The 17,311-nt window shown below is 39.5% G+C and overlaps 2 protein-coding genes across 2 annotated transcripts; both read left to right on the top strand.

Annotated features, from left to right (window-relative positions):
* Positions 1-1,133: 1,133 nt before the first annotated feature.
* On the top strand, positions 1,134-4,066 carry ssr4 (signal sequence receptor, delta). Its single transcript, XM_017487134.3, has 6 exons — positions 1,134-1,291; positions 1,627-1,745; positions 3,108-3,182; positions 3,275-3,364; positions 3,508-3,573; positions 3,678-4,066. The coding sequence occupies exons 1-6, from the start codon at positions 1,240-1,242 to the stop codon at positions 3,780-3,782; spliced, it is 507 nt and encodes a 168-aa protein (XP_017342623.1). The 5' UTR covers positions 1,134-1,239; the 3' UTR covers positions 3,783-4,066.
* Positions 4,067-6,037: 1,971 nt separating this feature from the next.
* Positions 6,038-13,502, top strand: sephs3 (selenophosphate synthetase 3). The gene is made up of 8 exons (XM_017487131.3): positions 6,038-6,424; positions 7,753-7,856; positions 8,346-8,453; positions 9,915-10,069; positions 10,481-10,571; positions 10,682-10,781; positions 11,304-11,516; positions 11,613-13,502. Exons 1-8 carry the CDS (start codon positions 6,142-6,144, stop codon positions 11,891-11,893), a joined length of 1,335 nt encoding a protein of 444 aa, XP_017342620.2. The 5' UTR covers positions 6,038-6,141; the 3' UTR covers positions 11,894-13,502.
* Positions 13,503-17,311: the final 3,809 nt, after the last annotated feature.

Here is a 17,311-nt window from a genome sequence, read left to right as displayed (position 1 = left end):
TTCAGTTTTCATGTGCTTTACTGGCATGACAAATAATTGTACATTTGTATTGCTAAAGCAAGTACAAAGGATGCATAGTGCAAAAACAGGAGAAATAAAATAAGATACTAATAGATTAAAATAAACAAACAAGCAAAAATAATATAAATGTACATAAATTAAGGACAAAAAACTATAGAGGATCATTGGATAAAAGATGAGTAAAATTACTGAATAATAAGTGAATTTACTAATAAATGTAAGACTCTCTCTCTCTCTCTCTCTCTCTCTCTCTCTCTCTCTATATATATATATATATATATATATATATATATATATATATATATATATATATATATATATACTAAAGAAGACAATCATAACAACTACAAGGAGACACAAGGGCGAGACAGATCACTCACTGTCCCTCATATTATGGCAGGCCAAAACATATTGTGGAAGGGAAGTTTCACTTCCCTGATAGCGGTGTTCCGTGTTGCCAGCTCTCGCGAGACAAATAATCAACTGCAGCTTCAAAAACAAGCCCAATATTTTTATAGCCTGTTGAGCCTGCAACATATTACACTGAAACCACTCGCAGTTTAAAAAACAAATACAGAATTTATTTTATTTAGAAATAAAATCATCAAACGGCAGCAAAGTTTATAGTGAGGACAAGCACTTTGAACTCATCTCTGATCACCTGCCAGCAGAATATGATTGGAGAGGTGGTAAAGGAGATTGCATTAGAACCATGACTAGTTTACTATTAGTATATATGAGAATGTTATGCTTGGATTATTTATGTATGTATTTATTTATTTATGTTTATAACATGTAAGAACTGTGGGAGGGAGCACTGTTATTATTGGGAGGCTGTGAGCAGACAATGTCAAATAGCGACCATAAATGTAAGACAAAATGAATAAATAAATAACTCGCTGTCAGATTTTCCTAACAGGCATATTTTTTAAAAATGCAACCTGTGACCCGTGATTTTTTTTTTTTTCAAGCGACTTCAGAAAAAATACTCCGAAAGTCGTGTGTTATAAGCGGACTTGGCAACTCTGGCGGTGTTCGCGTGATTAGCGGTGTCTCTGCAGTAGCGGCAGGTTCCGGAAGAGGGCGCTCTCTAAACGCGCTCCACTCCATTCACAGAAACATGACGTGTCTGTGTGGATTTGATTGGCTGATCCTCTAGCTGCTCTTTCCTGTCTGAAGTTGCTCGCTTTGGGTTCTCGCGACCAACTAAGAAGCAAAATGAGGCGAATAATTGCAGCTGTTATGGTTCTTTGTCTGACTCTTTGTGCAGGTGGGTATTATTCATGTTGGTTAATTTTTGTGTGGGAGGTTAGTGCGCTGTTTAGTTTGACTTTTAAACAAGCCATGGCCATAACTGTTAAAGTTTTAATGTTTTTATGTTTAAAGTTTTAATTAACAGTCTGTTTAATAAAGATGTTTATATTATATATTACCTGTAGTGTATAGTACAGTTCACTAAACGTCCTGGATGGTTGTAATCTGGATTACAGTCTCGTGAGTTTTTGATCAAACAGGCTAGATAATTAGAGTAGGGAAATGCTAGGCTTACTAAATCTGAGGTCTTCCATGGCTTGGATAAATCATTCAGTGTCTCTCTCCTCCCAGCTGACACTTGCACAGAGCCGGTGATCTCCACCTCTTCATACACAACAGCTGATGCAGTGATCTCCTCTGAGACCGTCTTCATTGTTGAGCTGAGCCTGGCATGTGGAAATGGAGCACAGGTAAAAAGCTTCACCATGTTGAAAACAGCTGTACACATGACTAGGAGTTAACAATTCATCTGAATTTGGTTTACAGTATTAATAATGAGTCTTTGTTGGTCACATATACACAGGAGATTTAAGTCAGAGCGCAGGGTCAGCCTTGATATGGCGTCCCTGGAGCAGAGAGCGTTAAGGGCCTTGCTAAAGGGCCCAACAGTGGCAGATTGGCGGTGCTGGGGCCTGAACCCCCGACCTTCTGATCAGTAACCCAGAGCCTTAACTGTCAAGCCACCACTGCACCACGCACCCCTAAACAAACATTTCTCCAATTTGTTTATAATATTAGGTTTCCTTAAACCAGTGGTTACCAACCCTTTTCCTGGAGATCTCCCCTCCTGAAGGCTTTAGTGCCAACCATAATTGTGTCCACCTGACCATCTAATCATTGGCAGTAGAAGTTGGGTGATAGATTTTGGTTGTAGATGAAACCTGCAGGAAAGTAGAGCTCAAGGAAGAAGGTTGGTGACTACTGCCTTAAACAGTGCACTTCCAGGCTTCATTGTGAGAATCCCAGCTGACATTTGAATGATTTTCTCTTATGTTCATGAAGTTCTTCCCCTCAGGTTCTATGGTGGCCTGTAGAGTGTCTGTCAAATGACTGACAGGAGGTGCATCCCAAACATAAACAAGCATTTTCCAATCGTGTTTTCTCAGCAACTTAATACACTTTTGCTGAACCCACTGTTTTTTGTTTTGTTTTTTTTTTGTATATGAAGAACCATGTTCTTCATATCCAGATTATTTGTATGAGTAAGGAATAAATAAATTTTAAAAATCTCCTATTGTACCTTTTTACTTCCAAGTGCATTAAATCTGCTTACATGAAGTGTTGTCCAGAAAATCATAGGTTAAATATTATACATGGTGTATCAAAAGTCTCCATATTTAGGGGATTATGTTTACCCGCACCACATCCGTTGTGCCTTCATCAGTGGATGTTCGTGGACGTCGACTTCTTGGTTGGTCTGTGACACTTCGTCCTTTTGAATTTGTTAATAAGTTTGGCAACAATGTCTTGTGAGATTTGCTTGCCTTGTTTCCTGTTAGTCCATCACAACCTTGCGACAGAATCCCGATCCAGTCGTGAGAATGATTTCAATACATTGTTTTGTCAAAGGCATGCTTAAAGGATATCTGAAAAAAAGAATATACAATATATAAAATAGACTTAAGTATGAAACATTTTGGAAGATGTTTCGCTAAAATTTTTTAATTTCCCCTATATATGGAGACTTTTGGGACACCATATAGTCAACATTGCCTAAGCAAACACTTCATTCATGGTCTCGCTTTCTCTCTCTCTCTCTCTCTCGCTACTAGAGTGTTGCCCTCTACGCAGATGTTAATGGCAAACAGTTTCCTGTGACCAGAGGTCAGGATGTTGGAAAATATCAGGTACATAATACCATATTTATGTTCACATTAAACCCATTTAAACATGACTGTTGCCTGATGCACATACAGTTCACCTGACTGTTTTCTCGCAGGTTTCCTGGAGTGTTCCCCACAACCAAGCCAGCTCAGGCACTCATCAAGTGAAGTTCTTTGATGAGGAGGCTTACAGCACCCTGCGGAAGGTGTGGCAAAATGATTTGAATCTTTATTTTCAATATGTGACGTATGAAAGTGTTTTGCTATGCTAGAAAGAATTGCTAAGAAAATGTACAAGGCCACCATTTGCATAAATAGTGCTTATGACAACCATTTTGTATTATTTCAGGCCCAGAGAAATAATGAAGATGTAGAAGCCATCAAGCCTCTGTTTTCTGTCAATGTAGAGCACAGGGTGAGTAATGTACCTCATTTGAAGACACAAAGTACCACAAGTGTAGTTGTATTGACATTTGAAAGATGTCTTTCAATTCAAACTCTGCTTCATGTGTATTTCAGGGTGCATGGAACGGTCCTTGGGTGTCCTCCGAGATCTTAGCAGCTGTCATCGGCATTGTTCTGTACTATTTTGCTTACAGCACCAAAAGTTCAATTCAGGCATAAATATCTCAAGTGCAAAAATTGTGAAAAAGCAACTCAGTAATGTAAACATACTTTATAACCAGGTTTTAAGCATTTCTTGTACCAGCAAGTGCTCACGTCTTAAGTTTTATAAGTAATTTGTTCCAGCCAGGAGAATTTTTTTTTTTTTAATGATGTAGTTGGGAGAAGCCTGAGTAATAACCTGTGTTATTAGATGTGTACTAAATGTACTGAGGACACATTCTGGCTTTTGGAATGTCTGCTTGTCAATGAAATTCATTGAATAAAAAGAAACATTTTTAACAGTCAGAATTATTTTTTCTCCTGCACATGACCACAACCTTGAAAGCAGTCCTGCATATTTTAGATTATAAAGTAATAAAGCTTTATGTAAACTCATGTTCAACTGCTTTTATTTCCAGCAAATATTTTAACATGTGTAAATACTTGTATTAACATACAGATTCAACAACCGAGACATAAACTGAAAAAGTTTCACAGACATTAGAAGAACAGAAATGGAAAAATGAGTCCCTGAACAAAGGGGGGGGGGTCAATATTAAAAGTAACAGTCAGTATGTGGTGGCCTCCAGCTGCTTTAAGTACTACACTGCATCTCATCCTCATGGACCGCACCAGATTTGTCAGTTCTTGCTGTGAAATGTTACTCCACTTTTCCACCAAGGCATTTGCAAGTTCCTGGACATTCCTAGGAGGAATAACCCTAGCCCTCCAATACAACAGGTCCCAGACGTGCTCAATAGGATTGAGATCTGGGCTCTTCCCTGGCCATGGCATAACACTGATATTACTCTCTTACAGTACGAGTCATATGGCTGCTGGCATTGTCATGCTGGAGGGTCATGTCAGGATGAGCCTGCAGGAAGGGTATCACATGAGGGAGGAGGATATCTTCCCAGTAACACACAGCGTTGAGATTACCTGCAATGACAACAAGCTCAGTGCGATGATGTTGTGACACACCACCCCAGACCATGACGGATCCTCCACCTCCAAATCGATCCTGCTCCAGAGTACAGGCTTCGGTGTAACTTGCGTTCCTTCCGTAATAAACGTGAGTCTGACCATCACCCCTGGTGAGACAAAACCACAACTTGTCAATGAAGAGCACTTTTCACCAGTCCTGTCTGGTCCAGCAAAGGTGGGTTTGTGCCCATAGGTGACATTGTTGCCAGTGATGACTGGTAAGGACCTGCCTTACAACAGGCCTACATGCCTATTGAGGACAGTCCGAGCACTGATGGAGTTCCTGGTGTAACTCGGGCAGTTGTTGCTGCCATCCTGTACCTGTCCATCAGGTGTGACATTCGGATGTATGCTCCTGAGCAGGTGTTGTTACAGGTGGTTTGACACTGCAAGGACGACCATCTGTCCTTCCTGTCTCCCTGTAGCACTGTCTTAGGCATCTTACATTGCAGTTTATTTGTCTGGCCACATCTGCAGTCCTCATGCCTCCCTGCAGCAGGTCTATGGCATGTTCACGGAGGTGAGCAGGAACCCTAGGCATCTTTCTTCTGGTGTTTTTTGGAGTCAGTAGAAAGGTCTCTTTAGTGTCCTAAGTTATTGTAACTGTGACCTTAATTGCCTACCGATTGTAAACTATTCTTGTCTTAAGGACTGTTCTACAGGTGCATGTGCAATAATTGTTTATGGTTCATTGAATAAGCATGAAAACATCGTTTAAACCCTTTCCAATAAAGAGCTGTAAAGTTATTAGGGTTTTTACAGAATTATATTTAAAATACAGTCTCCTGAAAAGGCACGTTTCTTCTTCTTCTTTTTTTCTTTTCTTTTTTTGCTGGGTTTATTTTCTTCTCCCTCGGTCCAACTGGCAAGTGGTATGGCGTCCGAAATAGATGGACCATACCATTTTGAAAAAAGATGAGAGGGTGGGGCAATATCAAACATGTTCAAACATGTACCAATTATGTTCTGTTTTGTCTGATGTTATTTTGTCAAGTGGGTTTTTCCGACGAGTTTCGCTAACAAGGAAAAAACCACTTGTGCTGAATACATTGTTTGCTAATTTAAAAAACCGCAATCGCATGTTAACTACCTGTCTCAGGCTTGAAATGGTATCGACCCAAAATGGTTTCTGATTCAATCCCAAATGGCTACTTACTCCCTAGATAAGTACTCTACATAGGGTTTTAAATAATGGTTTGTACGCCCTTTGTAGTAAACTAAGTTCCATATAAAAGGCCATTTGGAATACAAGCTTATACACAACAGCCAATATGCTGCAACCGTTTTTACATCATCCATATTCACTTCCTTGTAGGAAACGACATTTGTTAGTCCACGCCGTTTCGTTATTTTGCCGTGTGAATGAGAGGCGACTAACAGGCGAGAGCTAGCCATGTCCGGTTCGTCACCGTCGTCTGTTTCGGCAGGACACTCGGCCTTTTACCCGGCCGGCTACCAGGCTCCAGAAACTCGTGGCCTGGACCGCAATTTTCGGCTCACGGCCTTTTCCGATATGAAAGGATGAGGGTGCAAAGTCCCGCAGGAGACACTGCTCAAACTCCTGCAGGGACTGGAGCCCGAGGTTCAGCCGGAACAGGACGGAATGGGGACAGGAGCCGGGGACGAGGCCTCGGAGTTCGGTCAGCTAGCTCCGGTCTCACATGGTCCCCGGTTAGGTGAGTCAGGCCACACAACACCCCGCTGCACGGACAGTGTGAGGAACTACCTAGCTAACTGTACTGTAGCAAGGGACTCAGTTGTAATGTAGGTCCTCTAAATAACCATTTATCCGTTTATTGTACTAGACTGCCAGTTTACTTACTAGAATAAAAATATAAATCTAGTTATCCTGCTATCAGTGTTGTATTGTAGCAGAGGCTGCTTTATTATTCCTCCAGGTAATTATGACCGGAGATAAGTTCTTGAATATCATAGTCTTTATTTACTTTTTACCAAACTACTTAAACAACAACAACAACAACAACAAAACATCCAGAGGCGAAACCTGGAATTCATTTGTTAATTTTTTCCCCTGCTGGAAAAAAAAACCCCAATTGAAACCATCACAGAAATTCTAATGGTTTCCACTACAAACCATCAGCTAACCATTGAAACTATTACCATTATTGGTTCTTAATGGTATCCATAGACATAACATGCCACGAGTAGAAGGCAACAAATTACCAGTAGAGACCCACAGTGACCACTACAGTTTCCAATACACTTCCCGTTAAAACCATTACAAATTCTGAGAGGTTGTCTTGTTGTTGTTGATTTCAATGAAAAGAAAATACAGAAAATCACCTCTCCCTTCCATAATAGCAACTTTTAAATGCAAAGTTATTCCTGTTTTTTTCCCCTTTTAAATATTATGTATGTATTTGTTTATTGTCCCTTTTTTGTGTTATTTGTTTTGTTTTGTATTCTTAATGGACATGAGAAAGCTCATGTCCTGTAGTTAAACTGCCATGTGATTGTGGAATATAGTCAGATAATGTGTTTAGTGAAGCCTCTCAGCTTAATGAAATACAAAAAATTGACATGTCTTGTGCATGGACTAACTTTAAGTCTCACATGTAGGTTTTTGGGATTACTTGTAGTCCAGTTGGGGGGGGGTGTTTAATGTCAGAAAATAACAAGATTTAAACTGGATCTGTATTCTTTCTAAATGCAATTATATCTATCTACAAAAGCAAGGCCATCATTTATGTTAGTTTTGTGCATGAATATATGAATATTTTGTTCTTGTTTGTGCTGACTAGTACGATCCAGCATACCTGAACCATGCCCGGTCGAAGAAATAAATCTAACACTCAGCTGGACAGCAGCTTGCTTTATCTAAGCAAATCCACTTGTTGTTACTTCTTGCAGCTTGTAGGAAAAAGCTTATGACTATCATTATCAGGAAGTCACGACATTTCAGAAGACGTTAATGAGTAACCAGGGTGTAGCATATCTATGATGCAAACGTGTTGTTTCATGTTCGGTCATGTTTACATTGTAGGCATTGGGATGGATTCTTGTGTCATTCCCTTGAGGCATGGAGGTTTGTCCCTGATCCAGACTACAGATTTCTTCTATCCGTTAGTTGAAGATCCTTATATGATGGTAAGTGAAATCTGCTGCTTTTGCCGTGTTTGTTCGACTATGCACGTTCTCTTCCATCATCTATTAACATTGGTTACTTATTTAACCCTTTCTCTCAGTACACTGGTGTTCTGACGTTTTCAAACAAATCAGTTTAAACAAATTAATTATTTTATCGCCATTACAGCTTTTTTTGGAAGTAAAACATACAACTGCCACAATACAATTATAACATTTAAACCTAGTAGGTTGGGGGGGAAAATATTTATGAAAAAAAACTGCAAATTCTTTAAGCGCTGTGTGTCTGCTTTCATATGAGCCATTGATCACTACTGTGGAGTGTGACATCACAAATAATTTCAATACTGAACACGGGCACCACCGAAACAGGTGGAAATTCCTGTTTTTGGGCCTTTCGCTGAAAAGATTTGATGTTGACACTTGCATCGTGCCGTTTTCTGCACTGAATATAGTAGTCAGTGCTAATAATGCTTTACGATTCTTTTACAGGGTCGTATAGCTTGTGCAAATGTGTTGAGCGATCTGTACGCCATGGGAATTACTGATTGTGACAACATGCTGATGCTATTGAGTGTCAGTCAGCGGATGAGCGAGAAGGTGAGCCCTCCGTCCAACCAACACACACCACCTGATACATCCATACATCCGGATTATTTTCCAGGCGAAGGCACAGATGAGATTGTTATCCATAGACAATAATCAGAGTAATATAAGATCTTGTTGGTGGTGGAAACCATGATGCTTTGCATAATGCTTCTGCACGGTGGTTATTTGCGAATGCAAAAAGAAATCCCCCACTATGTTCTGTGTTAGGTGCTCATAGTTAACAGTCAGTAGTACTGTGCTAAATCCAGGCAACATAACCATTTGTTGGAAGGGCCTGTGGTGTAACAGCTGTGTTTCATGAATACGTGACTGATTCAGTTACATCACATGACTCTGGAGGCTTTTACTTGTACTTATGACACATCCTGCTGTTTGCATGTAATTGCCTTCAAAACACTATTTTTTCAGCTATTCAAATTGGGAAAAATAATACTGAATAATAATAAAAATATTAATAACAATAATAGGTAAATAATGTCTCATTTTAATAGGTTGAACTAGTGTATTTGTTACTTTTTATTTAAGTTAAACTAAATTAAATTAATTGACTAATATAATTGTAGTTTAAGGGAAATTTATATAAACTGACAAACAGCAGTGCCGTCTTGCACAATCTCAATAGATTGCACACCTGGATGAATGTAACTAACTTTCATATGGAATAAAAACACATATGTAAATAAAAACCATATGGGCATAACTCCAAAAAAAGAAAAAAAAAAACCTCTTTAAAAGAAAAAACTGAGTCTAATCCTGTTTTTGTGCGGGTTTGATTCCAAAATCTGCAATCACAATATAACTTTAGCACTGCTGAGTTACGAGCGCAAAGTCTTGCCTACGAGTATGATTCAAGAAGCACTAATCGACTGTCAAAATTATGTCACCGTGGTCATGAGTATTACTAGATGAGTGACCGATAAATCGATCACAAACTGCATGCATGGTCCTGACAGTTTTTTGAGGGTTCAATGAATTTTTGTTCACTTCTAGAAGTTATTTGTCTAAACTTTGAATCCATTTGACATTCTTCTGTAATTCTATCACAGTGCAGTGTAATGCAATGCAATGGTACTGTTAAGGAAGCTGAGGAGCAAACTTCTCATTTTTATGCTTTTTAAATTTAAAATGTTATATAGGTTAAAGGTAAATGAAGCCATTGGATATTTTATAGCTTATAGATATTTTTAGTGTTAAAATATACTTGAAAATGTTAAAAGTTTTACATTTTTTACATTTGGTTCAGTGTTTCTTAATTATGAGGCACCATAAAATTGTATCCCCAAAATATATATTTAATTTGAAAATTGTTTTAATTTATTTGAATTATTTTATGACAATAAAGCATTATAATTTTTTAAAAAATTTTTTTAATGCATCATATATCAGTGACATCGTAAGCAAGGCTGAGCAAAGTACCACGTGAAATCTATTTTTGTGGTCGTTTTGTCACAGGAGAGAGAGCAGGTGATGCCCTTATTGATGAAGGGTTTCCGTGATGCAGCTGAAGAGGGCGGGACTTCCGTGACAGGCGGACAGACAGTTGTGAACCCTTGGATCATCATAGGGGGTGTGGCCACAGTAGTGTGCCAGCCTACTGACTTCATTATGTGAGTGTTTTAATTGGAATATAGCTGATTATTTTTTATATATATATATATATATATATATATATATATATATATATATATATATATATATATATATATATATATATACACACACACACACACACACACACACACACACACACACACACACACACACACACACACACACACTTTGGTTTCCAACACATCAACTATGAGAACTAGCTGACTCCCTTCCTGCTTAATATACCCCACCCCTTGCCAGGTGCCACTGTAACAAGATAATCAATGTTATTCACGTCACCTGCCAGTGGTTTTCATGTCATAGCTGATCGGTGTATGAATCCCCTGAATGAAACACAAGCGATTGATTTGGTATTTGAAATAACCATGTAACAATGGTGTCTCTTTTCCTCTATGCATTATACACAGGCCAGATGGTGCAGTACCAGGTGACGTTCTCGTTCTGACAAAACCTCTTGGAACCCAAGTAGCCGTCAACGCTCATCAGTGGCTGAATATAGTATGAGCTTTTTCCCCCCACCTGTATGCCATTGCCATGGTCTGTGGAAGCATTTGTGGTTGTTTTCACAGCCTCTAGTTATTTCCTAATTTTCTGTCTTCCATTTTCAGCCTGAAAAATGGAACAAGATCAAGTTGGTGATCTCAAAGGAGGAGGTGGAGCATGCATATCAAGAGGCCATGCTCAACATGGCTACCCTTAACCGCACTGGTAATATGGCTGAGAATGATTTCATGTAAACGATTCTCACAATGACGTATTTGTACAACATTTCGCTACAGCCAAGCCGACTGCTTGTACTGCATTTGATGGGAGAATTTAATGTTCATACCACACCGTTTTGAATAATGCCTCCCATCATGTCTTGGCAGCGCAACACCTTTTTTTCACAAATGTTACTGTTAATGTTAGTTACTTTAAATCAGCTCGACTCGTTTGGAAAAGTTTAAACTTTACATACGTGACACTCCATCCTTGTTTAATCATTTTTTTCATGATTCCCTGCAGTGCAGTGGAATTCAGTTCATTTAATGTTTCTCACACGCTCGATGGTTAATTAAAAGATTGAGCTGAATTAAATGTGTTGGCACAAAGATGTGCAATTCAGGCATATTCCAGGACTGCTTGAGAGAGGTTTTTAATTATCTTTCCTAATTACAGTTGATGGATTCTAAGTCACTCAGCTAAAAGCAGTGCACTGGGTTCATTTTCACTGATAATATTTCAATTTAGCTGCTGCTCTGATGCACAAGTTCAATGCACATGCTGCCACGGACATCACCGGCTTCGGGATCATTGGGCATGCACGGAACCTGGCCAAGCAGCAGTGCAACGAAGTGGCCTTTGTTATCCACAACCTGCCAATCCTTGCTAAGATGGCTGCTGTCAGCAAAGCCGGGGGGAACCTCTTCGGCCTTCTGCACGGCACCTCCTCCGAGACTTCAGGTCAGGGTTAGACACAGGAAAAGGTTGTGCTGAAACGAAAAATACAGTGAATCAAAAAGTAGTCTATAGGCTTCAAGTCATTTGTGTGTCTCTCAGGTGGTTTGCTGATCTGTCTTCCGCGGGAGCAGGCAGCACGTTTCTGTGCCGAGATGAAAGCGAGCCGGACGAGCTCTGTGGGCGATGGACAGCAGGCCTGGATAATTGGAATCGTGGAGAAGGGTAGCCGCTGTGCACGCATCATCGACAAGCCCCGCATCATTGAGGTGCCCTATCGTGGTCTCGCAGCAGGAAACGCACAGGAGGGTGCAAACACGGTCACCACTCCTACCAACACCAACAGCAGCCCCGCTGAAGTTCAGCCCAGCCTGGCACAGTGACACAGCCTCTAACACAAGAGTGTAATAGGAATGTTCATTGTACATATTTGTGCTTCATACATTCTCTCTCTCTCTCTCTCTCTCTCTCTCTCTCTCTCTCTCTCTCTCTCTCTCTCTCTCTCTCTCTCTCTCTCTCTCTCTCGTCGTGTGAGTCTTGAAGGGTGTGTACTTTTGAAATGTGTGGTATGTAGTTCCTGCTGGTAAGACTGGAAGTGTGTGTGAGCGAATGCATGCATGTAGTGAGATCGAGTGTGATAGTGTGTGTGAGTCCGAGGGAATATGAGCGAAGGGATTTATGCATTCACTCCGCTTTTCATTTCATCTCCCTGTTCAGCCGATGGGTTGAGAGCAACAGACCAAAAATTTTCTTTTTACCTGGTGGGAGGTGGAATGGATTGCTTGTCTTTTTTATTATTTTCTTTCTTTTTCATCCACCTTACTCGGTCAGTCAAGTGATAGAAAAGCTCTTGTTACTTAGGATCATGTTTATTAAGTCTTGTAAATGCCCCCTCCCCTTTCAGCCCTTGGGTATATTTTTGCTGAAAAGAATCTTCACTCAGCATAGCAGTTCAAGTGTTATAGTTAAAGAGCTGGCATAAGTCACAAAACTCAAACTGATAGCTTTGTTGGAAGCACTAACATTTTTCAGTTTTCACTGAATCACATTTCTGAACAATTCCAGATTCTTTCGATCAAATGCATGCTTTTTTTTTTCTCTCTCTCTCTCTGTATTTTTTTAAAAAAATGACAATCAAAGTTAATTAAATCCAGTAGAAAACATTCAGCAAACCTTGGCGAATTCAAATACAATCAAATGATAGATGAAAATGATATTTAATATGGGCATATTTAATTTATTTGATATTTAATTATGTAATTTGTTTTTGCATCTTCATAGATTCGAATTCAATCAATGAAATTAGGGAAGGTTAATTAACTGATTATTCTGGTGCTGTTGTTTTTAGTTCTGATCAGCTTGACTTTCTCATATGGTTGCTTAGCTATCTGAGATGGTTGAATGACTTGTTAGATGTTTACATTCTTTAAAGTCTCTGGAATGTGTGCATTAGAATTAATTTGTGAAACATTTTGCCTTTGATCATGTGCTATGTGTGTCTGTACTGAGGTTAGCATTGGGGTCTTATGTATTTAGGCTGCAGTAGCTTTTGGGAGACCTATTTTTGTGATTAGAATTATGGCAAGCCTGTTTTCCTTTTAATGCTGAGGTGTATGTCACTCTTCTCTCTCTCTCTCTCTCTCTCTCCCTCCCTCCCTCCCTCCCTGTGCTAGTGTTAATTTTAGTGGGTAAATGGATGTCTGACTCCTCCCTGTGTATCAAAGAGAGGATTGAGCAGCTCTCTTTGATTCTGTGGGTGAGACTGGAATCCTAGAGGCATCAGCTGAATGGCTGCAGTGGATTAGAAGCACTCACCCTTCCTTATCATGATGCGTTTCCCATTAAACCCCAGCCAATGGGGGTGGGAGAAGTTGATGTTACTTGTAAGGATGGGTGGGAACTGGTCTGTTTGGTCTATTCAGCTGACTCGGGCTTTGTCCAGATTTACTTGTCATCTTAAGACAATAAAACAGATAAAGTGATTTGTGTAAATGGTCTCGGTTTTGTTTATTCTCTCGGCGATGTATTGAGTGCTTTCAGTATCAGGTGTGTGCTATAAATGTAACTAACGTGTTTACCACAAGGTGGCGGCAGAATGCAGAAGCCTATCACACACACTGCTATGTGAGTTACGAGCTGCATGGTTTCCCAGCACACATTTGGTTCAGACCTGGCCCATGTCTGCATAAGCAGATGACCTTGAGCTTTGAAGTAGTGACATTGAAGCTATGGATTAAACTAATATTTATAGCTGTCAGGTATATTCAGCAACTTATATCAATTGTATAAATGTCGAACACAAAACATTTTTATATATATAACATACATACGTGTATGTGTGTGTGTGTGTGTGTGTGTGTGTGTGTGTGTGTGTGTGTATGTATGTATATATATATATATATATATATATATATATATATATATATATATATATATATATATATATATATATATATATATATATATATAAGTGTATGTATGTATATATATATAAGTGTATGTATGTATATATAATATTAGTGTGTGTATATATGTGTGTGTGTGTACAGTATCTCACAAAAGTGAGTACACCTCTCACATTTTTGTAAATATTTGATTGTATCTTTTTATGTGACAACACTGAAGAAATGACACTTTGCTACAATATAAAGTAGTGAGTGTACAGCTTATATAACAGTGTAAATTTGCTATCCCCTCAAAATAACTCAACACACAGCCATTAATGTCTAAACTGCTGGCAACAAAAGTGAGTACACCCCTAAGTGAAAGTCCAAATTGGGCCCCAAGTGTCAATATTTTGTGTGGCCACCATTATTTTCCAGCACTGCCTTAACCCTCTTGGGCATGGAGTTCACTCCTCCATGATGACATCACTGAGCTGGTGGATGTTAGAGATCTTGTGCTTCTCCACCTTCCGTTTGAGGATGTCCCACAGATGCTCAATAGGGTTTCGTCTGGAGACATGCTTGGCCAGTCCATCACCTTCACTCTCAGCTTCTTTAGTAAGGCAGTGGTCGTCTTGGAGGTGTGTTTGGGATCGTTATCATGCTGGAATACTGCATACTGATCATGCTCTGCTTCAGTATGTCACAGTACGTGTTGGCATTCATGGTTCCCTCAATGAACTGTAGCTCCCCAGTGCTGGCAGCACTCATGCAGCCCCAGACCATGACACTCCCACCACCATGCTTGACTGTGGGCAAGACACACTTGTCTTTGTACTCCTCACCTGGTTGCCGCGACACACGCTTGACTCCATCTGAACCAAATAAGTTTATCTTGTTCTCATCAGACCACAGGACATGGTTCCAGTAATCCATGTCCTTAGTCTGCTTGTCTTCAGCAAACTGTTTGCGGTCTTTCTTGTGCATCATCTTTAGAAGAGGCTTCCTTCTGGGACGACAGCCATGCAGACCAATTTGATGCAATGTGCAGCGTATGGTCTAAGCACTGACAGGCTGACCCCCCACCCCTTCAACCTCTGCAGCAATGCTGGCAGCACTCATACGTCCATTTCCCAAAGACAACCTCTGGATATGACACTGAGCACGTGCACTCAACTTCTTTGGTCGACCATGGCGAGGCTTGTTCTGAGTAGAACCTGTCCTGTTAAACCGCTGTATGGTCTTGGCCACCGTGCGGCAGCTCAGTGTCAGGGTCTTGGCCATCTTCTTATAGCCTAGGCCATCTTTATGTAGAGCAACAATTCTTTTTTTTTTCAGATCCTCAGAGAGTTCTTTGCTATGAGGTGCCATGTTGAACTTCCAGTGACCAGTATGAGGGACTGTGAGAGCGATGACACCAAATTTAACACACCTGCTCCCCATTCACACCTGAGACCTTGTAACACTAACAAGTCACATGACACCGAGGAGGGAAAATGGCTAATTGGGCCCAATTTGAACTTTCACTTAGGGGTGTATTCACTTTTGTTGCCAGTGGTTTAAACATTAATGGCTGTGTGTTGTTATTTTGAGGGAACAGCAAATTTACACTGTTACACAATAGCTGTACACTCACTACTTTACATTGTAGCAAAGTTTCATTTCTTCAGTGTTGTCACATGAAAAGATATAATCAAATATTTACAAAAATGTGAGGTGTGTACTCACTTTTGTGAGATACTGTATATATGTGTGTGTATATGTATGTATGTATGTGTGTGTGTGTGTGTGTGTGCGTATATATATATATATATATGTATTTATGAAAGAGCCCACTGCCATTAGGGAATACCTCTGTCATGAAGGGGTGTCCTTGGTCTGTACAATGTTTCAGTAAGTGGTACATGTCAAAGTAACATCCACATGAATGTCAGGACCAAAGGTTTCCCAGCAAAACATTGCCCAGAGCATCATACTGCCTCCTTGGGCTTGCCTTCACATAGTGCCTCCTGGTGCCATCTCTTCCTCAAAAATTCTACACACCCCTGTTAAAATGGCAGGATTTTATGATGTAAAAAAAAAAGTGAAACTAATATAGATAAATCATGTTGGTTCTTTTCTCACCTTTAATGTACAATTGCAAAGTATACAATTAAAGTTAAAAACAACCAAAAACATTTCTAAGGAGAAAAAAACAAATAAACTTAAAATAATCTAACCATGGTTACATAAGTGTGCACACCTCTAAACTAATACTTTGTTGATGCACCTTTTGGTGGGAAATGAAGAAGCAGACACTGCTGCAAAAGAAGTATTATCAGCGGATTTCATGAAGTGTCCAATACCTCCCACTGACATAAAACCCATAATAAACTCATATATTAATAAAAATGACAAACTGAGTGGGACCAATGCACCATGAACGAACTCCATGAAATCAGCCCTATTGTTGGCGAAAGAAACATTTCTCTGTTTTCAAATCGCTGGGACCAGATCGTCTACACCCGCTGTCAAATAGGATGACACACAAGTTTTTAATATTAGGAGAAGACTCACCAACATGTACCTTCTGCCAGAATCCATTATCCTTGAAACATGTTTTATTATACTGTACTGGTCTTAAACCTATGAGAAACCTTTTTTATTCAGTCAACACTCTGAAAGAAATGTATAAGTCAAACCTAATGCATTTTGAGAGTTTTTAGGAAAAATTGAGTTAAAAAAAGTTAGAGTTTCTTAAACATTTCACGCCATGAAAATAGCAGGTATTGCAGCTATTTTTTTTTTTTTTTACAGAGTCCCTCCATTTTCAAAGGCTCAAACATAATTGGACAATTGACTGATAAGCAGTTTCATGGCCATGTGTGGCCTGTTTCATGACAAATTAAGGAGATAAAAGGTCTGGAGTTGATTACAAGTGTTGAATTTGCATGTTGTAGCTGTTCAAGGGAACTTTCTATATGCAGTCCAAAGAGGTGTTGATGCAAGTGAAGAAGGCCATCATAGCAGAAACATTAGGAGTGACCAAAAAAAAACAATTTGGTACATTCTTAAACAAGAAAGCACTGGCGAGCTCAGCAACACCTAAAGAATTCTTTCCCTGTTGAAGAAAAACCCCTTCACAATATCTAGCCAAGTCAAGAACACTCTTCAGGAGGTAGGTGTATCATTGACAATGTCTACAATCAAGAGACTCTATAAATTAATGAATGTAAATACAGAGGGTTTATCTCAAGATGCAAACCACTAGTGACACTCAAGAACAGAAAGACAAGATTACACTTGCCACAAAAAAAAAAAAAAAAAAAAAAAAAAAAAACGCTTTAAAAAAAAGCCTAACCAGGTCTGGTGCAAGATGAACCAGAATTAAGAGAAGAGTATGGAGAAGCAAAGGAAGGGCTCATGTTCAAAAGCATA

This window comes from Ictalurus punctatus, chromosome 15 (assembly GCF_001660625.3).
Source record: "Ictalurus punctatus breed USDA103 chromosome 15, Coco_2.0, whole genome shotgun sequence".
Lineage (NCBI taxonomy): Eukaryota > Metazoa > Chordata > Actinopteri > Siluriformes > Ictaluridae > Ictalurus > Ictalurus punctatus.
This window is presented reverse-complemented; position numbering and strand designations above follow the sequence as displayed.